Consider the following 25,156-nt stretch of genomic DNA (forward strand, 5'->3'; position numbering starts at 1 on the left):
TTAATCAGAATTAAGTCTAAAGTTTTCAACTCAGAAAAGCATGTAGGTTCAGCATAAAGCTTATGTAAAATATGAAAGCTTGGTATTATACATTGAAGCTATTAAATGATAGAGCCAATCTGTTAGCATTATTGACAGCCATCTGCCATTGCTTACTGAAGCTAGGGATAATTCAATTGATGATCTTTGCTGCATTGTCCATGAACTATAAACTGAAAACTGCAGTACAAGCATCTTGCAGAATGATCCTTGCCAATGCTGATGTTGCAGGCATGGTCTATATTTGGCAGAAAACAGAGAGGAACAAACCTGGTCCACAATGTCATTCACTTTATCCCTTTCACAGTCAAGGATTACACGCCGTTCTTTTTTTAACTCCAAATCTTGAAAGAGCGATCGGTAGGTCTCATCTTTCTTGTCGTTATTAATGTTCCCCACATTGATAGCAGTCACCTGCCACTTCTTCTCTGCAGCAGAGTCCAGCACAGCTTGCAGTGTTGATAAACCTGGGAAGACAGTGGGTAAGGAAGACCGATGAAGAAACTAGAGGATCTCAGAGCCGGAGTGAGAAATGGCCAGATTCACGCCCTTGAGTTTAATGTGTTTGTTTGGTGATAGGGAGGCTGATTCTGACAGAAGCTATGATTTTTTATCAATTTCTGCTTATGTATGTGCCAAGCTAAAAAAAAAAAGCATACTGTCAAAGGAAATTTGGATCACATTCTTTGTAACTCTGAGATGTGTTTCTTGTAATATACTGACATGCAATATCTTCAGTATCTCCAAATTAATTAAAATAAAAAAAATTCCCAAGCATATCCCACTTTATTGAAGGTAAAATGGTTTTAGCTGTAAGTGATAGTCTGCCATTTTGTTCTAGTAATCCTGATGGAGTTTGTTTAATACATGTTCACAGAGACTCCCTAAGCAGCTGAATATCACAAGCAATGATGGCTAAGAGACATCTCAGCCTTTGCTGTCTCCAGCTGGCAGAAGAGCGAGGGCTTTTTTTCTTCTTTTTCAGCCTTCTGTTATATTTTTATTGTTGGAATTGATCTCATAGGTATTAAATCATTTATCTATTAACCAGATGGTGGCAGCTATTTCTTTGCTACGGATTTATCTCATTACCTAAATATAGGACTATTTTTCTAATTGTTAGTAACTTTGGTTATGGTGTGGTATTACTTCAACAAGTGGCCAGTGTGGTATTTAATTATACAATAATTGCAGTATGTTTAAAACTTTAAGATCAACAACCAGGGTCGATTGTTTCTTAAAGAACTAAATCTATGGTTTAGTACTACAAAAAGTAGCAGACGCTCTTCCCTTTTGTATTCTTTCTGCTGTTCTGTGGAAGAAAAGTTCATCAATAGAAGAATAACTTTATGGAAATGCGATCTCAAGGCCCCACAGAGAATTCACTCTACATATCATTTTCATTCCAGAATGATCTGATCTGTACACTTCAAAATATACCTGGATCTGTTTTTATCTATGTGGTGTGTGATTCACCTGATGTGAGCAGATCTGTTTATAATCTAAGTTCAAATAGCAAATTTACAATGACCAGGAAGGCAACAGCTGTCTGTTTTGTCCACCAATATCTCAAGCTATAAAATGTCATTGACAATCCTATGGATTTAATGTTAGTCATAAGCAAGCAAAATAATTTAGGGTATTTTTTTGATATTGGCAAACAAACAAATTTCCCAAAGAGGGTATATGCCAACTGGTGAAGCTGCCATTTGCAGCTTTTTCAATAAAGATGAGGAAAATGCAGCATCAGTCAAAATCATAATGGAAATAGACTCAAGTACCCAGTGTTAATTTGGATTAAACCCATGAAATCATAATTAAAATAAGTATTAAGAATATTTGTTTGCTTTAAATGGGTTAGATCCAATCAACTATATTGAAAATATAAACTAGCAAGAGCCGTGGGATTGCAGAAGCATTTCCTTGCTTTTCCTGTGTGGAATCTACTCAGGTGGGGATAAAATCAAGTTTCTTTTTCTTTTAGCCATCATCCAATACACGTAACCAAGCGTCAGTTCAGAATCAACGCTGGGTGACATCCACTGAAGTTGGGGAGTCAAGGCAATGGCTGTCAGCTATTCTGTACCATCCATGACACAGTTGTATATGCAGAACTGAATCTTATCACACTATCAATTTACAGAGATTATATAAACATATTGAGACCCAAGATGTTCAGATCATCAAAATCCAGAATAGGAAGCAGATTCCATAGTAACAACTCTAACAAAAATGTATCAAACAACCATGATATATAGAGCTCATCTTTACCCTGAAAAGTAAAGAAATGTAACAATGTAAACAAACAATGGTGTTAATGGATCTTCGCTAAGCGTGACAGTGATATAGATAGATAGATAGATAGATAGATAGATAGATAGATAGATAGATAGATAGATAGAGTGGCTATATATAAAATAAGAGAATTGCATATTTTTAAAGTGTTATGTACTCTCAAATAAAAACCTGATGATGACTAGTATTTGTTTATAAAGAATTTCAGAGAGGCAACGAAATGCCAGATAAAACAACAAAAATCTTTATGTAATAGTCATTGTGAGAGAAGCTAAAAGTTTCTGACAACCTGGGTGTGGTGCCATACTCTGGAATCTTAGGTCTGTTAAGGATGAAACAGTAAAACCATGAGCGTTAGAACTAGTCTCAAAACAAAGGCTTGGCCATTTTACTGATATTGATTATAATAATGATTAAAAGTAATTTGTTAATAGATAGTACATAAGAGTGTGAAATCAGAGCAGTCTGGGAAAGAGTCACCAAAGCAGCTCCTTGTCTGCTGTTACAACAGAAGGTAGAGATAAACATGCATTTCTCAAAGGGTGACAAAGATCTCCCTCCACTTACACAATTTTCAGTGATAAAATCTTAAAATCCACCGCAAAGCACCTGTGAGGGCTGTTTACTCTGGGCAAATCCAATCCCCCCAAGTTGTAACTCAAGTAAGTACCTTGTCAGTTTGTCATCACCAATAAGGGCAGAGCACACACAACGGGTCCCCCCAGCAATTCAACAATCACCAGCTGTTTGAAGACACGTTTTGTAACTACCCCATTGTTTTTTCCATCTTTTCAGACATGGGCTTCCAGTCACTTTAAAACAGGACTATAAATAAGGTCCATGCTCTCTCTGTTTTCTCATAGAGTAAGCCCCAGGAGACACCTTGACTCTATGCAATAAAATATTTTATTGCATTTTATTAAATAATGAAATTTTCACACCAAAAACTTCAAGCACTAATATATTTGGCATTGTCTGGTCTTTGACAGATAATATAAGAAATTTTACATATAAATTCACTTATAAATGTCTAAGTAGATTTCACCGTGATAAATGTAAGCCTAAAATCTATTGGCAGTTTACCATGTCACAGAATATAAGGATGATATATAAAATAAAAGATAATGGATTTTTTTTTAACACCTAACTTCCAAACTCATTTATTCTGTGTCACAAGTAACGTGCACTCAACGTAGATTCTCCATTATTAAAATTCTTAGCATTAATGTTTTGGACTCCAGGTAACCTGACACAAAATACTTCTTTTTAAAAGCTCAACTTCTCAAGTCGTGCTCTACCAGCTCTGATACAGTTGACTGTGCATGACATCACATCACTCATTCACAAGCTGAGAGCTGATCTCACCCCAATGTGGAAGAGACTGTTGCCTCTTGCTCAGGAATGCTCTCTCTCAACATTATTTTGCAGGGGTAGCCACAGACTCTCTCAAGATCCGCTACTCAATTTCCTCCTTCCTCACAGCTGATAATCATGAAAGACTTGTACTGACAGATTTCGTCACAGTTCATACAAGATTTTTAAAGTCGTGAGACAGACTCACTGCCTGCTTTGGAAAGGGGAGAGGGCGGGCAATGCGGAGGGGGCGGGAATAGAAGGGGGGGAGAGGCGGGCAATGCTTTTTAAATTACACACCACTAAAAATATGTGTTCTAGCTCTGAAGATGTAACTAAAGTCTTCTCCCACAGCCCACGTCCACACTGCTGTGCTCTTGGCCCTACAATGGAATTAGGAGAAAAAGCAAGCTGAGCTTCTCCCCTTCTCATATGAAATGGCCCAGAGATTTCTTCATCAGAGCATGAATCCCTTCATTGAGATAGGAATGTGCCTGATGAAGGTTAATATTCAGGACGCTGATGAGGGAGAGGGACTTAATCGGGGGAGGGGGAGGGAAATGGGAGGAGGTGGCGGGGAGGAGGCAGAAATCCTCAATAAATAAATAAATTAAAAAAAAAAGAGATAGGAATGTGCGTGGGAATCAGAAGCTCTCCATCAACACTGATTCACGGAGAGCCCTCAGTGAGCCTGACTCAGGCAACCCAGATAGGTATTCCACTGCAGCATGCCATCTTGCTCACTTCTTACTTCTGAATAATTAACAAGAAGAAAGGTGTTGAGATAAACACCTTTGTAAAATCAGAAGAAAAGTTGAAAAAAGCAACTATCGCTTTTCATCATTTTAAATATAACCTTAAAGCATTCCAATTATATTATGAGTCCCAAATTAAGTTCCCAATTGCTATTTAGTTCTTAAACATTTGGATTTAGAAAGAAATAGCTAGTTCAACATTGTTAGGAAGAGGCTTCACATGCATGACCTAATTGCGAAAATTCAGAAATGACTAGCAGTAATGTTAATTTCATTTAGACCCACTATCCTTAATAGTGAAAGAAAAATTCAGGAAAAAAACAGCTTAAAATATCTTTCATTTGCTTATGAAGGGCTGAAATTTAAAATGATAACTGCTGAAGGGCATATTCCATTTAGAACTGTCTTCATTCTTAAAATTGTTATATTTTCCATAAAAATTCACTACCTCACTCATACCAGGCAGTATAATTAATACGCATGCTCACTAAGTCATGGCACTGTGCCTCGACTAGATTATAATAACATTCATTTGCCTTATCAGCTTTCTCAAGACATCAGGGGGAAAATTGTAGTTTGGAAGCATTTTAGTTCTGTGTTAGATGATTTCTTTGACCTGGAGTCAAAGGGATAAACAGCCTTAGTTCAATAGTAAAAGCCAAGACATAAATATAGAAATGAGTCATTGATTCCGTTTTTACTTACTGTACAGACAAATATATTATCTTCCTTCATTGACATTGAACCAAAGTCACATGTCATTGCACTCAAATTCAAATATATTGCACCTGTATCCAAAGACCAAAATTATGAGACCTTATGGGCTGACAGAGCTGGCCCATTCCCCTAGTTAAAAGTGTTATCATGCTCCATCTTACCACTCCCAATGCAATGATAGCACAAGAATTTTAGGAAGGGCACGAAGTCCTCAAGGAGTATCAGACTGCTGCCAAGTAGCTGGGTAAAGAGACGACACCAGCAATTCTGAAATGTCAGCGGGAATGGGAGACACAGCATCTGATTTCCTGTCACCAGGAAAATAAGATTGGTGGAAGATAATTCTGTATGACGTTCACAGCACCCAAGGCTTCCCATGTGTCTGCCAGGATGTAACCTCGGCATTTGGATGGAGTTTGAGAAACAAGGTTAAATGAATTACAGTATTAGTTAAGGGCAGCCTGATAAAGCGAAGTATGTCTAAGTCTCTTTAATCTGGTTTACAATTCTGGGGAGAATATTGTGGGGAGAGAATTTCTGTCTAGTTCTCATGCTATTCAATGGCACTTTTATTTGCTGGACATCTGAATGTAACACTGTAATATAACATAATATAACATCATAATGTAACACTCCACAAATCCATGTAATGAAGGAGGTAGAAAGGCCATATTGAATGATCCTCCAATGATGTCAGTAGATAGAGAATATTATAGAATCTCTTTAAAAAGCCTGATTAAGGGGCTGGAGATATGGCTCAGTGGTTAAGAGCACTGATTGCTCTTCCAGAGGACCCGGGTTCAATTCCCAGCACCCACATGGCAGCTCACAACTGTCTGAAGATCCAGTTGCAGGGGATCTGACACCTTCACACCAATGCACATAAAATAAAGTTAAATAAAGCATAAAAATATTTTTTTTTTAAAAAAAAGCCTGATTACTAAGAATAAGGTAGCACAGGTAGGCCCTCCACAGCAGGTAACACGATAGTGAGCAGGGAGCCCATGAAAGCTATAGAGTAATAGTAAAGACAGCAGCTCACAGAATGAATGTATGGATAATTTTAACATTATGCAATGTCATAAATTAAGTAGCTAATAAGATAAAAGTAGTCAGCAATAATGCCATTTCCATTAGCCAAATAAAACATAAGATAAAGGCCAAGGCCGTTTCTGTGTTTGAGAGTCTTACATATTTATCTCTGGAAACAGTTGAAAATGGAAGGCTGTGTAACACTTAACACATTAAAACATAGGCAGCTACTTGATAATATCTCAAAAGTGTGCCCAGAAGGTCACTCTGGGTTTAATGTATAATTAGTTAATATTATGACACTAATCTTCTTTGGCCAACAGATGCACTTGACTGGATTCAATTTGTATAATTTAATAATTGGAGATTATCTCATCCTTCCAATTTTATTTAATATTTGGAAAGCATTAATAAAATTGTTGTAAAATGCCCCAGGTTCTCTTTGCAAGTACATAAGTCTGTCCGTTCTTTTATTTCTGAATATTTCTCTTCTAGTCTTTGTGTTTCTCTTCCTTCCTCTGTTTATGTCAGATGTTGCTGTTGTCTATTTGAATGTTTTTGAGGTTCACCTTTTTTCATTGAAAACAGATTCTTCTCTCATACAATACATCCTCTCTTTACTCCTCCCAGATCCCCACACCTTCCTCTCGTCCCCAAATCTACTCCCCTCCATGTCCTCTTCAGAAAAGAGAGACAGAAGCTGAACAGGACAAAACAAGATACAGTAGACAAGGCAAAAGCCCTCATATGGAGGCTGGACACGGTAATAAGAGGAAAAGAGTCCCAAGAGCAGGCAAAAGAGTCAGAAACACACCTGCTCTTGCTCATTTTTAATTAATGGGAATAACAGAAGGAAGGCAAGGGTGAGGTATACTTCTAAACCTGTCATGCTGGCATTTCCTTACAAAGCAATGTCTTATTCCCCTTCCTAGAGTGTATAACAATTTAAAATTCATACAGTCATTGATCTGGCCTCTGGCCTCATCTACATGTAAGATTTGTTCATCTTCTGCTGCTTCAACTTAGCAAGCATGATTGCCTTCTAATATCAGATTAAATTTAAGAGGCCCAGACATTTAACTCATTCAGTGAATATCAACTCTGTGTCTAGCATTACCTGTAGCTCTGCATGTCTAGTTATGAACCTCACAGCCAGGGTGAGGAGTGCTTCTGTGTAGAGTTTTCCTGCAGCTAACAGTAAAGCCATAAGTAACAAACAGACCTTATTCTGGGTGACTGAATCTGTCCTTGGAATTCAGTAGGAACTCAATAAATAGTTCTTGAGTGATATATCAAATACAGTATTAATTATAAATTGTTTTACATCCTAGGAAGGGGAATAAAACATTGCTTTGTAAGAAAATGCCAGTATAACAGATGTCCTCAGGAAACTGTATATCAAAGCGGACATCAAGAGCCTCTATAAATCTGAGCTATATGCAGACACTTGGGGTGAAAATGGTTTGGCCCAAGTCAGAATGTGAAGGAAGATCAATCAGATTTAGGATTTAGATTTAGTGAATGAGCAAGTCTGGAAAACTCACTGGAGAACTGGGCAGGACCCATATATTATAAAGCCTGAAAGCCAGTCTGAGAATTCCAATGTTATCCTGATTGTAATATGAAGAAGCCATTGAGATTGATGCTGCCAAAGGAAACACATTTAAAATAATTCTGATTGCTTTGTTGAAAATGGATCCCACAGAAAGCAGTGTGGCATTAAAGACGTGAGGTGTTGAATGTGTGGTAGTACATGGACCTGGGGGCTTAGGTCCAGAAAAGAAGCGACCAAATATGAAATATACACATAGATGGAAATAGCATCACTATGAAGTAAGTGTGAGAAATGCAATTAAAATATGCCGAACTTCCAGAAGAGTTCCAGGGATGCTAAGTCCTAAAAAAGTGGTCAGAGGGCAACAGGGAAGCCTAAATACCAATAAGCTAGGTCTTGTAAATTGTTTTTATCACATACACAGGAAACCCATATTAAAGTCACCCTGAACTTTGAAATCCACATTTACCATCATGACTCTGCCTGTATTTTACATGCATGATGTAGATATCAATTCTTCCTTCTCAAAACAGGAGATGAAGCTGTTGACACAGATGATATTATATTATGAGTACTGACTGGTTTTTACACAGAGGCCAGTCATGCCTTGGTTCAAGGGGACAGGACTGAAGCCAGACCCCAGCTTGAGCAGGCCTGCCTCAGCCAAGCGTGAGTGATAGAAGGAGAACGGACTGACACTGGCTCCCTCCAGACTGCCTTTCAGCACAACAAGGTGCTCCAACTTGGTCAAAGCAGGCGGATCTCTGTGAGTTCGAGACCAGCCTGGTCTACAAGAGCTAGTTCCAGGACAGGCTCCAAAACCACAGAGAAACCCTGTCTCGAAAAACAAAAATAAACAAAACAAAACAAAACGAAAAAAAGGGCTTCTGAATTTCTCTTGAAACTTTAAGTATTCTGAGAAGTGAGCTGCAAAAGGAAGCACTGTGGAGCCTAGCTATGTCTCTATAAAGCGCTTTACCCTCTTGCCTTTGCTTACAGATGACCTCCAAAGACACATCAACATCCCCCAAAGTATTTTATACAATATGAGGTGTGCACAGACTCATGTATGCTCATCACAGACATGATGAATAGTAAGAAGACCTTGGCTCCTAAACTCCTAAAGCAGCCCTTCTAATACGGTAAAGAATACAGAAACAAAGAATTCCCCATCCCCAAGTTGGCGCACTGATAGAACACATAAACAATCCTGTGGAATTATATAAGGCAGTTGGCGTTGGATGCCAGAGGCCTGTGCTGGACTATTCTACACACGGGTAGATCATGACCTCACGAGCATCCTGCAACTTCTCTGAGGTTCAGAGACCTTATTTTAAAAGAAGGCTACTTTCCACCTGATAAATCTTTTGCATTGAACAAGATTTAGTAACTATACAATACTATAACACTTTCTATCTATATGCTTGTATGGATTCCCTTTAAGCCACTTTTCTGATGAGGAACATAGCCATTCTGGAGTCTTTGTTGCTCACATGGCTCACATGTGCTAGGACTGAATACTAAGTCATTAGATTGTCACAGGCTACCCCTTTCAACTGTGCTCTGAATCTCTTCCTCTTGATTGTGTGCCTGTGTTTGTTGTTGCTGTTGTCTTGTTCTGTTTTTGCATTGGGATTTTTGTTTAATTTGGTTTTTTTTTGTTTTGTTTAACTTTAAGCATGTAAATATACTAAAATTGCATGGTTTAATTACATAAAAATGAAACCAAGAAATTCTTAGGCATTTATTTACTTTTAGAGCGCCCCATAGCCATACGAAAGGCCAATGCTGTGCTGGACCCATTAGGAAGGGACTCCTGTTACCTACCCCTGTCGCTGTCGTAGAGGTACGCAAACTTGTCCCATTGGTAGTACTCGATCAAGCTAAGAAGGGCTCCTTTGAGGTCAGGTCGCATCTGGATGACAAACGGATGCGTGCCATCTGTCGGGAAGCTCGGAGTGATGAAGGACACGTGGAGCGTCCCACAGAAGGACGTTATGGTGTTTACGGACTTCTTGTCGTAAAATCCGAAGATGGCATAGACGCCTCTTGAGAACTGGGAGCAGACTGGACATGAGAAGCACAGAAAAGGTGAGTTATTTAATCACCATGTAATCATATGGGTATTTCTGAAATAGGGCATTCATGTAAAGTACAAGATCGTTACCAGATCAAAAGAAATAGTAAGTTAATACTAATGATTCATCAAAATTTATAGAAACATTTATTTAGCATTCAGTTAGATAAATTTAAAAAACTATAAAGGATAAAAAGCAGGAAATAAGGCTACATGAAAATGCATAGATTATTTGACAAGCTTCACATGGGTAAACGTATCTTAGGACATTTTTTTTAAATGTATAATTCATTGAGGTTTAAAGTATTATTTTAATTAAAATGTAATTGAATTCTCTTTCCCCTTCCCGTTTCCCATTTCAACCCCTCCTATGTCCCCCTTTTCCACTCCTTTTCAAATTTATGAGCTCAGTTGGTAAAATGCAGGCCACACAAGCATCTAACAGTGTGAGCCATGGAAACCCCATTAAAAAGCCAGCCATAGTACCATGCATGAGAGACACCATCACTGGGGAGGTGGAGACAGGAACAACCCTGGGATTCACTTATCAAATGGCCTACTCTAACCAGTAAGCCCCAGATTCAATGAGAGACCCCATGTAATAATAAAGTAGACTGTGGTAACAAGGAACCCCCCCAAATATGACATCTGCCTTCTTCATGCACATACACACATGAGCACACTCACTGGCTCACACAGATGTGCCGACACACACACATACAAAGAAATTTAAGCTGATGGTGCTTTCTATCACAAGATTAGTGTTTCCATAGTGCCAACGTTAAGAAATCTCCGTGAGAAGAAAATACCATGTTTGTCTCAGATATACAGAGGTCTATCACCAGAGAGGCATATGCTCATCTCTGTCACTCAGTCAATTAGCAGTTAAATACAGCTAATAAAATTAAATAAATTTCCTAATTTTACTTTAACAGTTGCCTTAACCTACTTACTTGTTCCTCTGTCTGGCAGTTCTTTGGTGAAATCAATATACTCAAATGTGCTACTAAGTTTCTCTCCATTCCGTCCACCCTACTTCACTAACAGGAAATTCTTACATTATGCATATCATGTGTCTGTTAGGTTTTATATTAACTCATTTCTTTCTCATGATAACTCTTGAGATAGGATCTTTTTTTTTTAAATTTATTTATTTATTGAGGATTTCCGCCTCCTCCCTGCCACCGCGGCGGGGAGATAGGATCTTTTATTATCCCCAAAATAATGACAGGAAAATTACCACTTTGAGTAAATAGCTTGTAGCCAGTAAGAGATGCGTTCAAACCCAAGCAGTCTGCATTCACAATCTGCATTCATATCTATTCTACAATACTTTATAAAAGCACAATTAATGGACTATCTACACAAATGTTGTTGCTTTTGTACTCCTGGTCCCTCCCATTCATATTTCGTCACTATAATTGGAATGCTCTTTGGAAACACCAATATGACTGTCCCTTTCTGATAAGTAAAAGCAACTCGGCTCAGGATTTCAGTGCTCTATAGAAACCAACTGTAGCAGCCCTCAGTCACCAGCCCACGGGATCAGATACTTTTGATGGATGCATAGCTGGTATTTGCTGAATGACCCTGAACCTATCAGCATCTTCCACATGAATTACTTCCAATACTATCTTACTTTACTGAATCTCTTTCACAAAGATGAGCGGAAATAGATTTTTTTCACAAACAAGAGCCTTGTTAAAGTACATGTAGATTCTAATAAGCAAATCTAGATGATCTGTAACTAATAGCCAACATTTCAATTATTAAGCGATGTTAATACATCAGAAAATAAACAACAATGTTTTTTCATATATTTCATGTAACTACAAGATGAAATTGTGTTATTTTATTTGTCCTCCTCTAGGTAAGGAAAGTAGCCTTTAATATATTTGATGACTGAGTTGGTTCATCATATAGATGAAAAAGACCTTTGGCTATTAAGTCTTCCAGGCAAACTCAGCAATGATCTCTTAATTTGTACATGGATAAATGCGTACTGACATGGGTATTTTAAATTTAAATTGGTTATAATTCTTGTTAAATCTTAGGTTGATGAAGTATGACATCTGAAAAGGAAGGGTTGCTGTAAAATTCTCCCTGGATCTACTTTATCTGATTTCCACGGAAAGGTTGGCGTGGCGTCCAGACACTGGGGTTTTCATGCAATATGATTTATTGATGGGACTTCCTCTCTTGAGCACAATAGTTTTCATGATGGAGAGAGCAGCATCACCGGAATGCTCAAAAAGAAAGCCGCTGTTTGAATACAGAATCTCAGTAAAGAGCCACACATTTCATTTTTCACAGATCTGAACTGTGCAGTCAAGAGACTTCTTTGTTACGTAAGCAGCTGGAAGCACTTCCTTTGTCTCAATAAGAAAAGCAAACTGTATAAAACTTTATAAGAAATTTTATCTCTTTCAAGTCAGAAACCATACATTCTCTAGGAACTTCTGCCAATTCTTCAGTGAATACTGCTTTACAACATGACCTTGGTCACCCTCAAACCTATCACCTTATGGTTCACAAATTATAATGACTTTCTTTTTTCCTACTTCACTCTATTTTTGGGGTATTTCTTTCTTAATATCCTATTTCTACACATGCCACTTGTTCAATATTTCTCGGTCATGTTCATTATCTCCAGATACAGTAAGAGTGACATTGAGATCTCCGAGCAAGCACTTTAAGTGAAGTACTATTTCCAAGTTCACAATAACAGTCTGAGAATGGGAGCTGAATCTTATGTTACATGAGTGCCTCATGTCCACACATCCAAGACCTTCTGCAATCTTCTACAGTTGTTCCCCAGTACAGGCTTGTATTTGACTTTGTATTATTGTCACCAAGTGCCTTGTAGGTCTTTGATAAGAAAGTTCTGCTTTCATTTTTTTTTTACATAGATGTCAAGCAGCAGAGGGAGATGAAGAAGGAACTGGCACAAGCTGTCACTCCCAAGAACATGCCCAAGGGACCTACTGCCTCCATTTAGGTACTAGCTTACAGTTTCTCTCACGTTCCTAAAAATCCTCACAAACTGGGGTGTAAGATTTTAACATTAGCAAAAGGTGTAGGGGTAATTTCTTAGTCACATTTTATCATTTTGCTCTGGCTTCCTAAGGCTTCTACCTACCTCATAATGCAGAATGAATTGCCTGTCTCTGAGAGTCAGCATCATCTTAGCCATTAATGAACTGATTTAAAGTCTTTTCTGAGATACAAGCCAAATTCTCACCCATGACCCTCTAAACCATACCAAACATAAGGGTGTGTACTTCCAAGATAAAAAAATATCAAAATAAAAATCCCATTTCTAAAATAAAGTAAAAAGGAGTAACAAGGAAGAGATGGGGGAAGAAAGAAGAAGATAAAAATATATCAGAAGAAACACTAAGATTTTCAGCACTGTGCAAAACGTAAGATATCCAAGATGCAGGGTATCATAATAAGAAGGTCAACGGGCTTGAGTTGCTCCATCGCTATGGCTTTGCCAACTTGCCTTTCACACTGAAGCCTTCATGGGATGCCTGCTTTGTGCTAGTTTCCCAAAACTAGCATCATGTGGATAACATCAAGGACTGCTGCCCTCTTAAGCACTGGTCACCTTTCTTTGGACAGTATACATAGGAGCCCGTGACTGCTTAGGTTTCTTAATGTAAAGAAATACTTCCCCCAGCAAGCCTGTGTCTAACTGGAGGATGACAGAGCATGTTAAGCAAGTTTACCTCTTGTGAACTTGTCAACTCTGGGTTTGATGTGGTCTTATTTATTCTTAGTCGTCTTCCTGGCATTCTTTCTTTTTCCCAGTTGAAAGTAATTAACTTATTTTGAATGGTGCTATTCTTGCTAACAAGTACATCTTACTCGGCCTCAAATTTTCTCCTTTCCCAGCCTTTACAAGACTTTCTGCCATACTCTTTGTTCACAATTATCACTATAAACCTGGATAAAAGATTTTCTGACAATGCCACAGCCAAGATGTTGACTATCTTAAACATTCTTTCACCAGCTAAACACAGCTACCCAAGGGGTCTCATGAAATGGACAATAGGTAGAGAAATTCATTGCCATAACAAAACATAAATATCTTTGATTACTACTATCAGTAAGGTCTTTATTTCTATCTGCATCTTCATGAGTTAATTCTTCATGACCTGCATTCTTGACTTCTAAGTTCATATTGGAATAACTCAGTCAGCTTTACCTATAGCACTGTAGGCTTTTAATAGCATAGATCTCTACACTTTCCTAAATCCTTTCTATATTCTCATTCCCAAAATTTAACAAATGCATGGTAAGGATAAGGTTTACTAATAGCAGTGAACGCATTCTTAGGACTGACTTTCTGTATTAGTGGAAATGAGTGATAAACTTTTCATCCTTATGCCACTGTATGACATAATAAATTTAATAAAATAAGAACTTCTTTTCATTTTTGGTTTCAGTGCTTTCATCACCTACAATCCTTTGCTCTTGTCATTTTGGGTCCTTGGTCGAGTATACCGCACTGCTGCTATGTGTACTACGGTTCTGTAGCACCTGTACTATGTGTAATATGGTATTACCTGTAGCTTCTGCCCTATGAGTAAGGGCCCTGGAGATTGCAACACACACACACACACACACACAGAGAGAGAGAGAGAGAGAGAGAGAGACAGAGACAGAGACAGAGACAGAGACAGAGACATGGGCCATCCTTGAAACAAGAACGCCCCAAGAATACCCCCTTTATTGTGTTCAGGGGAAGGTTATATAGGGCTCTGGCCATGCCCCAGCTCTTGAGATCTTTCAGCTGTAGCCACCAGAAATCACTCCCTTGTCTCATGCTCAGAGCAGCTGCTAACTCAGGAAAACAAGTTGTTTTGCTCAGAGAAGCTGCAAGCAAGTTGTTTACAGAAAATTCAGGGTCTAAGGGTCCACAGCCCCCACCAGTCATGCATAGAAACATACACAAGAGGAGTCTTGTAGCAGACAGGAAGCAAAAAGACAGAAACAGAAGCTGGCTGCCAACCTCCATTGGCATACCCATAATTACCAACTTAAACATCACATCATATAAATTCCTACTATTTCTCCAAATAATTCTACCAGTATGGGAAGGGAACATTCAACTTATGAACTTGCAAGAGCATTTCCTATTGGAACGATAACCATTATGGGAGGGTAGAGAAACCTATTGACACATTAAACACTAAAACTGAGAGAGGTATTCTGAATTAATTAGAAATGTGCTTAATTATTTCATTTTTATCTCCACTTTATTCCCCAATGATGCTTCCAAAGGGTAAAGTTTCCACCCTGCCCTACATCTTCTAATGTAAGAAAGTTTAGAAATACCTAGATTATCCAGAATAGTGTGCTATTAACTCTTGGGGAAAATGTGAAAAAATAACAAGCTTTCTAAAATGTTGTAGACAATATTAGAATTACCAAACAGTCATCATAGAAATAGAAGACAGAGAAAAACAATTGTACAATTACAATTTTACACATTATTGTAAGTTTCCGAATGATTAGATTGATTACCATAAGAAGGTCACATATGAGTAAGGGTTTAAAAATGATTGCAAAGGAGTCAGTGAAGACACTCTCTTGTTGAGTTCTACTTGAGTTAAATTTTTAATAACAACATTGAAAAACTCAGCAAAGTAAAATCTTTCCTTAAGACATTTTAGGTCAAACCACAGAAGTCCTAATCTCCCGAGTGTAAGGAACTTGCTGATTGCTTCCCTTTTTGTCACGAGAACAGATGATATAAGCCAGCAACAATGCTGATGGTGCATGCAACACTTCTATCCTCTTGGGTCATCCTGCTCGCTGGTGCTGCTAATGTGGCATTCACGACACAGTCTGGAAGGCTTCACACCACTGTTTAGTAGAAAGAATAAAGAGCTGTATATGATTGAGATCTTTTTACATTTATAGATTATATGCCCCTTTATGAAGTGGTGTTAACTTCTTCACAAGCAGGGAGGCAACAGCCCCTTTGCAGCTCAGCTTGTATCTGGTGATGGCTCCATCAAGAAGGACCACTGCCCTTATACTCCAGACAGCACAAGAGACCTTCCCCTCTCATAGTGCTTGAACAGACTTTACCGTTGAAGTTTTCCTCTCACTGGTTACAATGATCTTCTACTCAAGAGTCCAATCATATCTTGCTCATGTCTACTGAGGATCTCTGACCTTGTCTAAATGTGTGATTTGGGATTCTTTCCATTACAACTAATAGTTTTCTGTGCTAATTTCTTCTCTACACTACTGCCTGCAAACCATACCACCTTAGTATTTTGTCTCTGCCTTGAATTACCGTCTACCGACTTGTTCCTCTACCACTCAAGCTAAAAATAATGCACCACAGACTTGACTAACACTTGTTCTCTTCAGTTTGACTCTGTGTCTTACAGGTTTCCTCCTTCTCATTGCAATTTTAACTTTTAGGCACATGCTCCTGGGATTTTGTTGTTTTATTTTCTGTTATTTTATAACAGGATCTCACCCTCTAGTTAAGGCGGGCTGGGATCTAATTGTGAAAATGATTTCTACGAACTAGATTCGGTATGTGCCTAATCACGCCAGGATGACACACATGTTTCTGAGACCTTTACCATCATCACTCTTGTCCCCCACAACTATTTTACCTACGTGGAAAATTTAAAATTCCAATTTCTTGGAGAAAATGAAAATAAAAAGAGGAATGAGGAAAAGAGAAAAGAAAAGGAAAGAAGAAAATTTGCAGAAGTTTAGCCTGGGAAACGCCATCTTCCTATAGGTTGCTCTTCTGTGCCAGCATGGGAATTAATGACGCTACTTAGATTTAGAATTGCAGAAAATTTCCTTGATGGTCCTTCGCTGTTCTGTTCACAACACCCCTCCACCTATTTTATTCCACTCTGTCCACTCCACAGTGGACACATGTTGTTTAGAACCTGTTAGGCTGCATTCTGATGTCCAACAAGCATGAACTTGACAAGTAAGTATCTATTTAGCTGAGGTTTGCTGAGCAGCGATTCCTAGACATTTCTTGCATCTCTGCCTTCCTTTTCTTTCTCTTTGATTATGATGTTTGTCTCTCTCTTCTCTCAGTGTCTTCTTTTTCCCTACAGATCTGCCTAAAACACACTATTTAAAAGGCAATCTCTGCTGATTTGTCTTTCAATTCTTTTTGTCCTTTTTACATTCTATTTCTTAGGAATCTCATCCTTATTACCAAGGACCTACCCACCTTTTCATGTAAATGTTTTCTAGAGGTCCATCACCCCAGTTGTTTATTTGTATACACCTCTTTAGGAAACCAGAAAATATGCAGGATAACTATCACATACACTATTGTTGTTAATATATATATATATATATATAATATATATGCTTATATTATAGTTATTTCTGTTCAAATAATTTATCCTTAAAACAATTGCAACAAAATGTCAAGAGTATGGTTCCTATAGTAAAAAAAATATATTAAACAGCTGTTTTACAGTATCTAAAAACACATAATTACCCTTGATAGCATAAAGATATAGAGAGGTTATTCAGTATCCAAGGATGTGCTGGCAATAATTGTGGGTCCAGAAGCTGAAAAGTTTAATAATGACAGCAATTTGAATCTGGATCTGGAGTTTTGCTTGGTGAGTCAGGTTGCCTTTCTCTGCCTTAGCATGAGGATAGCAATATTATCTACATCAACGTAAGATAGGAAGGAAGGCATTAACAGACACAAAAAGCAACTCTCTCAGCAGTGTTGGCCGCTAATCAGCCACATGGAATCCTCTGTCTTTCCACCTTACTCTCCATATTCTAATTAATGCTAACACTAGCCATCTATCTATGATGCGCCAAAAGTGTGCTCATATTTTCCTTTAGCTTGTAATCTATCACTTTCACAAAACAGTGTTCATATACTGAAACCCATCTTCTAAGGCCAAAAGAGATAAGGATCTTCCCACTTTGACCACCTGGACACAAGCATTTGGCAAGTCCTGTCCATTTGCCCCCTCTAATCTGTGTTCCTTAGCTTTGCAGACAGTGCCTAACAGAGTCTCGTAAGCACTTAGTCACTAAATTCCCGCAATAACGTCTCAAACCACCTCCCCTGTAATACGTCTCTTTCCTATCACAGCACAAATCACCCTTACTTAGAAGCCACCTATGTGCTCCAATTGCTGAGTAAATAGCAGACAGCGTCACTCAAGTTCTACCGGTTTTGTGAGGTCTGAGTCTCCTGTGTTTACCATGTGTGATTCTGAAGGCATTTCCACGGCTGTGGGTTAGCCAGTACTATCACTGCTTAGCTTTCTCTTTAAATACTAGCTCAACTGAGGAAAGAATAAAGATCCAATCACCTGTGCAAGCCCAACAAGTTCATGACACAGAGCAGCCATGTAATAAACGGCACCTTAATGAAGTAACAGTTCTTTGAAGCGTGTCCTGCCTATGAGCAAGTGAATGTTGCCTTCCCTTATTTTATTTGTATACACTTACTGTATGCTGTATCTATCCTACTGTTACTCTGTCTTCAACCCACCTGAAAAGTGAGTGACAGAGTTAGAGTGTCTTGTTGATTTATGACTTTCTTAAACAAAGGGGTCAGTATAGGAACAGAGCAAAGTTGAGAATTAGAAGCCAGCTCTACCACTCTCTGGACACCTGGTATGAAAACTGTTGATTTTGAACCTCACTTCCCAATCCTGAGGGGTTTTCTTGTCTACCTAATTCACAAGAATGCTTTAAGGATTGTGTTGTTAAAACTATAGATAATACTCAAGAAAATAGTAATGCTTAGATAAGTGTGCTTCTAACAGTAAAAACAATCATAAGGATTTTTGTGTCTCCAATATGCAAATCAGGAATTTCATAAATAAATCATTACAATATTTATTATTTGATGATGATACATTAGAATCAAATGGCTAATAGATGTAAGATACAGTTCATTCACTAGGACTTCATTTCAGTTGGTACTCAAAATTCTCAGAAATCAATGCTTTTCTCCTAATTTACCATCTCCCAGTTTCATTGGCTTTGTTTTAAAATCCACATAAAACTGGGTCAATCTTTAGTCAAGCAAAGGTTGACACTCTTTGGAACACCTGGGACATTCAATTGTGCTACTATTTCAAAATTTATTTTGTGTGGAGAGAATTTTTCATGCCAAGTGAAGAAGTTAATAATCCAGCAAGATATATGACAAAAAAGACATACATCAATGAAGCACGGTGCTCCCCTTTATTGTGTATGAATTAAGCCTCAAAGCTTACTGTAAGTGACATTTAAGCCTTCAACATATAATTGTTGTAACATTCTGTGGTACACACATGGTTAGAATTTTATGTAAAGTTTTTGGGAGAATGATAGAAATCGAACCATGATTCCATTATTTGTGGAAATTTTAGGTCAGCACAATTTTCTACATTATTGGTGAAATGGAGTAACTACCCCCTTTCCACAAATATGGAAGTTTTAAAGTTTAAATATCTACTGGCGAACTTTATTTTCTCATCTGTGGATCTGAACCGCTTCCACTAAGGAGATGGAGGCCGCAGCTTAGCATCTACACGAATCTCTCCAAATTTCCAGCAATCACTGCATTGCTAGTGAACCCGAGAATAAATGGCCCCGAGACAATGTGTGGAATAATAAGCATACCCCCAAGTGACAGTGTCTATAAATTGCCTCACTAATGTTTAACCTACAGTCGTAGCGCCCATCTACACAGTGATAAATTGCTTCCCCTTTGCATACATCTTGAGCCCATTTTTCATAGAAATAATTAATGTGATGCAATATCATCTCTCAGTCATAGAAGACTGTGAAGTTGTAAGAAAGCATTTTTCATTCTCCCCAGCAAATATCTGTCCTTCCTGACTTTCATGCTAAGTAGTCTGAGTGAGGTTAAATGTCCTAAGTTTATTGTTGTGGCCTTTAATATATGCAGCTTTAGAAATCCATAATATTTATCTTTGCTTCATTCTTTATCCAAGGTGGCAAGCTATAATGGGATCGACAGTAACAGGTAGTAACTCTGATGTAAATTTTAATGATGGGACCTGCACATGGAAGAGAAGGAGTGTTACCTCCGTTTATATAAAATGCAGTTTCACAAGAGATGCTTCCATTTCCATCTTGGCCATGTATTTCCTTCACACACACACACACACACACACACACACACACACACACACACACACGGTTTCCACCTCTAAAAAGTCTTGCTGGCCTCAGGCTCTAGGTGAGTTCCACACATCTATGCTCTGATGTGGTATGAGTTCATATAACCATGCCTACAGCCAACTGGGTGTTTCTTTAAAATGACAGAATTTAAAGGTCTCAATGTCCTCAAAGTAACATCTAGCTTATATATGACTCTAAATGACTGCACATTCAGGAAATAAATTCTAGAAAATGCCAAGTCACTTATGTATATTACTTTATCACCTATTTTTCATATAAGTTCAATATGAGATATAATCAAATTCAAGGGTCTTAGTCACCATTATCTGTATATTTTATTAGACTTACATTTGTCGTTCTTTTTACATTTCTTCTCTGTCCTCTTCCGCTTTCTCCTAAATCATTTTATCCCTTTTGGTCTGGAAGCTACACACTTATTCTGTTATTCCTTCCACACTTTGCATTGCCCTAATGTTCTTTTCAGATTCTTTAAGCATTCTGTTTTAGACTTGCTGCTTAAGGAAGCTGTGGGCTGTCCAAACACAAAGCCAAGCCTAAAGATCCTGTTGACTCATCATCTAGAACAAGTATTTGGCTGATTTGCTTATAAATTGTTTCAATATAAGTAATGTGTGTTGAACAAATCCACCTCTCCCCCTCTCCCCCTCTCCCCTTCAGTTCCTTGTTTATTCCCTGTCACCAGCAACCCTCTCTCCTCCCAACTTAACATACACTTTTTCTTTTACTAAACATGGCGACTCCATATAGTACTGCCTGCAAGCATGGGTATAGGACCATTGGCTTTTGAGAAATACGTTTCTATATTTGTATGTGTGCTTCATTTCCAAAGATAAACATTTGAAGAGGCATGCCATCGATGTGTTATTGAAGCAATAAAAATTGAGTGAGAATTTGAATAACTATCTGACACACTTGATCAATGTATGAAATTAAATCCATTTTCACAGCCCATATTTCTTCCTTTCTCATAGTAGATTGGTTTTTAAAAGCCCATATATTATTCATCATTGTTCAGTTCACCACCATGTGGTTCAGAGTATGGAAATATGGGAGACGATATAATGTAGGTCACAAAATATCAATATTTAGTCATTATCATATGATTCCATAATTATTCACACCCTCGTTTTAGAATACTATCATAGGTAGTATAATAAAAGGGAAAAATAATGATACAGTCAGCATTTCACCATTATTAAAATGGACCAAAGCTATTAAGAGGGATGAAATTAAAAGAACAGTCAATGGATAAGAAACAGAAACAAACATCTCATTTAGTAAGGCAATAACTATTTCTATGAAAAAGGAACTAAAAGTGAGCAGAGGCAAACTAATTGCAAGGGAAAATATTAATAATATATCATGACTTCTGTATCCCAAGTTATGTTAGCATCGTGTGATCTTGGACAAAGGCACATGTGAAAGCAATTAAAGTTATTATTTCAGATATCAAAACAAATGTCTGCAGGGTTCTAGAGAGCATGTACAGCTATGTATATGAGTCACAGTGTAAGTTGTGAAGTTGGCAATTTGAGAGTGTCTAAATTGAGTGCAGCTGGGGAGTTTGAGGCAGAACAAAAGTCCATACTGAACTCTGAAATCCTTTATTTGGCTCCCTGCCTCCTTCAAGTTGTGCAATAACAGCCAAGCCCACAAAGAAAATGTAAAAATAAGCAGGTCTTCGGTATAGCTATGGCTTCTAAAATAAATTATCAAAGAATTGAAAATGTGTCTGGTTTCAATTTTTTTTAAGAGTAAAATTATGGTGCATGCCATATTTCAGTAGGAAGGACAACAGATCTTCAATCAAAAGGAACTACATAAAGTAAGTCCTAATGGTGAATCCAGAGATGATAAGCTGTACACTCTGGAATAATGAATGGATTAAATGCTAGTTTAATCTCAGAAAATAATTCCTTGTGGAAGTATTTTAAAAATCAAGAAGGAACGAGCAAAAATTCAGTCCTTTTGGGCTGATCATGTAAAAGGTCAAAAAAACAGAAGAGTGATGTTAATGAGTACAGAATATTGCTAATTTGTAAACTATTAATATCTTTAATCAAATACATCTTATATATTAGAAATTATTAAACAGAAAATATATATCAGTTTCTTGGGAATTTTTCAAGTTAATTAAGATCCTTTTATATGGTATTTTCATAAAATTAACTATTATAGTATGAATTGGGTGAAATGGTGTATATATATATATATTCTTTAACCTCATGAAATAAAGATGTTTTGAAAACTGACATATTGAATCTAATGTCTACATAACCATTATTCTGTAAAGTAATAACAATGTTTAAACTCTGTTTCAGGAACTGTTGATTGGCTTGTGGATAGTAATTTAATAGTTCCAACAATCAACACTGAAAGAGGTTAAGTAAACTTTCCAAGCTAACACAACAAATGATAATGATGGTAGGATTTAAACCCAAGCATTCTAGAAGCAGCTAAAAAATGTCACTTAAGAACATCTGGAAAGCATCCCAGTAGATAAAATGAATTCTGGATTAGTGATAGATATTCTAAATCAAAGAGACATTATGAGATCATAAGCTTACAAAACTGTATTTTTAATATGTGGACCAATTGTTTGTGTTTATATGTATACACACATATGCACATGTAAACACACAAACACAAGTGTACAACCTTGCACTGTGCTCACAGAGACACTAAGTAATATAGCTAGAAGTTTTACTAGCAGATATTTTCCAATTTGTAGATTCCACCTTTGAGGTGATCTCCCACTAACAAGTCACAAAAATTTAATTCTAGAAAAAGTTAGATTATTATTTGATGCATGTGAGATTAATTATATATCCAGGACATTGCAAGAACCTTGAATTTTGGTCTCTTGCTGCAGCAAAGTGAATGGGAGCAGAACCGCCAGCTCTGGTTGAGACTCCACAGATAGCAAGAAAAAGACAAGCTGAGCATTGTGGGGAATCACCAGCTGACGGACACCAGACAGAAAGACAAGGGCAGGGCACTCTGTAGACCAGGGAGACTGAGCAACAAAGGTGAAGTGAGATTTCCTCTAAGCCTGGACTGGAGGATTTTCTTGCTCATCCTGATGGAGAGGAGCAATGTACCAGACAATCTCTAGTCACAAACTGAGCTGTGACCCAGGCGCTTCACAAAGACTCCAATGTACCACACATCACTGATTGTCTCACATTAGCAGGGTCTTCCCTGCTAACTAGACGGCCACCAGTTTGTCCTAAGATATTATAGAAATTACACTTATGATTCATGAAAATAAAACAAATCTTGTTTTCAAATAAAACACACCTTGCAAAGAAAAAAAATAGCTTGAATTTCACTGGCATGTTTTCGTGTCTCTATGTCTACACCCAGTATAAATTAGTTGACTCACAGCAGGAATCTGCATAATTGAATCCAAACGTCACGTCAAATCCTCAAGAAGAATTTTATGAACTTTGTACGTTCTATACCATATTGCCACATGATTTGATTTCCATGAGCACATCACCTGAAGGCACGAAGACGCTCATAACAAAAGCTTTCGCTTTCAGGAAAATCAGATCCATAGCCTGTATTATCTTAATTGTAAGTTCTGATTTGCGGATGTCGGAGTTATTCTGGAAAATATTAGTGGGCATAGATTACTTTGTTAAGATCCCTTGTTCAACATCACCGTTTTTCATTGTTTTAGTTTTCTGAATGTTTATAATGAGAGCAATTTCAGATAAATCATATACCTGCCTTCGGCTAAGAGGTCACAACAAAGTTATACTTTTATTATTATTATTTCACACCTGGGTCTACAATGAAGATGTAGAAAATGGGAAATGTCAAAACAAATGAGTTTTTTTTTTAAAAGACTTCAAATGGGCTTTTAATATTCTACTCGTAAATTTGTAAGGCTCAATTTTACTTCAGGTGTTTCTTGAAATTCCGGTAATTATACCTTGACCTCAAGTTTAATCAACATTAAAAGGCATTTGTTTCCCCACAAGATACCCCAAAGGTTACATAGTTAAAATAAATGAAACTGCTTGTGCAAATACAAGATATTGAATTATGCCAAAATGACCTATTTTCCTATTACCACTAGTAGAAGCAACCTAGTGTTTGAATTCAGAATCTCTCTTGCTTCTGATAGGGATATGTTATTAAACAAAAACAAAGCATCATCAATATTTAGGAATTTGCAACACTCACAGAAAATGTAAGCGGTAAGGGCTAGGATATAGCTCTGAGGCCCCACAAGGGCCTGAGATCAACTCTGGGCACCAAAAACAGTGAAATACAAGAAACACGGTTCATCATTTCAAATCTCACGAAGAAAATATGCCATGTGGTGAAGAGATTACTGTATCTGAGTAGGGGACCACAGGCTGCCATACAAAGTCCTTCACAATTCAAGTACCTACGTATTCATATATTTAAGACCAGGAGGACACACCGCCACAGACATGCCTCACTGCTTACTTGAGTTGTCTTAAAAAAAAATAACTGTTATAGGAAAAGCAAGTTAAAAGATAAGACTAAAATGATAAGCACAGTGTTTCAAAACTAGCGTCCCAAATTATGAATTGGATGCAGCTTGAGCATTTTTTTAGTTCTTATGGGTATCTGCAACTACAATCAGATGATTAAAGATTTCTATCAATTCAGACACTCAATTATTGAACACTGTTCACCATTCATTCCAATAGAGCACACTTAGAGTCTGATTATCCTGGAATAGAAGATAATTGATAACTGGGCATTTGTATTTATGTTGTATAAATTATAATTGGTTTTAAAAATAAAAACCTGGAGTCAGATGTTAGGGAGTGAAAGCTGAGGGATCAGAGAAGCAGAGCAGCTGACCTCTTACCTCTCCTGAGTCCTTAGACTGGAGGGGTAAGCCTGAATCTATGAATCTCCAGACAGCATCCCCAGACTGCATCTCCAGACCGCATCCTCAGACCGCATCCCCAGACTGCATCTCCAGACTGCCTCTCCAGACTGCATCCCCAGATTGCATCTCCAGATTGCATCCCCAGATTGCATCCCCAGATTGCACCTCCAGACTGCATCCTCAGACTACATCCACTGACTGCATCCCCAGACTGCATCTCCAGACCACATCCCCAGATTACATCTCCAGACTGCATCCTC

At 37.7% G+C, this 25,156-nt stretch overlaps 1 protein-coding gene across 5 annotated transcripts in view; it reads right to left on the bottom strand.

Annotated features, from left to right (window-relative positions):
- Positions 1-25,156, bottom strand: part of Gria2 (glutamate ionotropic receptor AMPA type subunit 2) — a 120,838-nt gene that overhangs the window by 52,564 nt on the left and 43,118 nt on the right. For all 5 annotated transcript variants that reach the window (XM_005344130.3, XM_005344129.3, XM_005344134.3 and 2 more), the window contains exons 3-4: positions 9,574-9,813; positions 310-506 (exon numbers count right to left, since the gene is read on the bottom strand). In XM_005344130.3, coding sequence (XP_005344187.1) covers positions 310-506; positions 9,574-9,813 — 437 coding nt within the window. The remainder of the gene's footprint in view (positions 1-309; positions 507-9,573; positions 9,814-25,156) is intronic.

This window comes from Microtus ochrogaster, chromosome 1 (genome assembly GCF_000317375.1).
Source record: "Microtus ochrogaster isolate Prairie Vole_2 chromosome 1, MicOch1.0, whole genome shotgun sequence".
Classification (NCBI taxonomy): Eukaryota; Metazoa; Chordata; class Mammalia; order Rodentia; family Cricetidae; genus Microtus; species Microtus ochrogaster.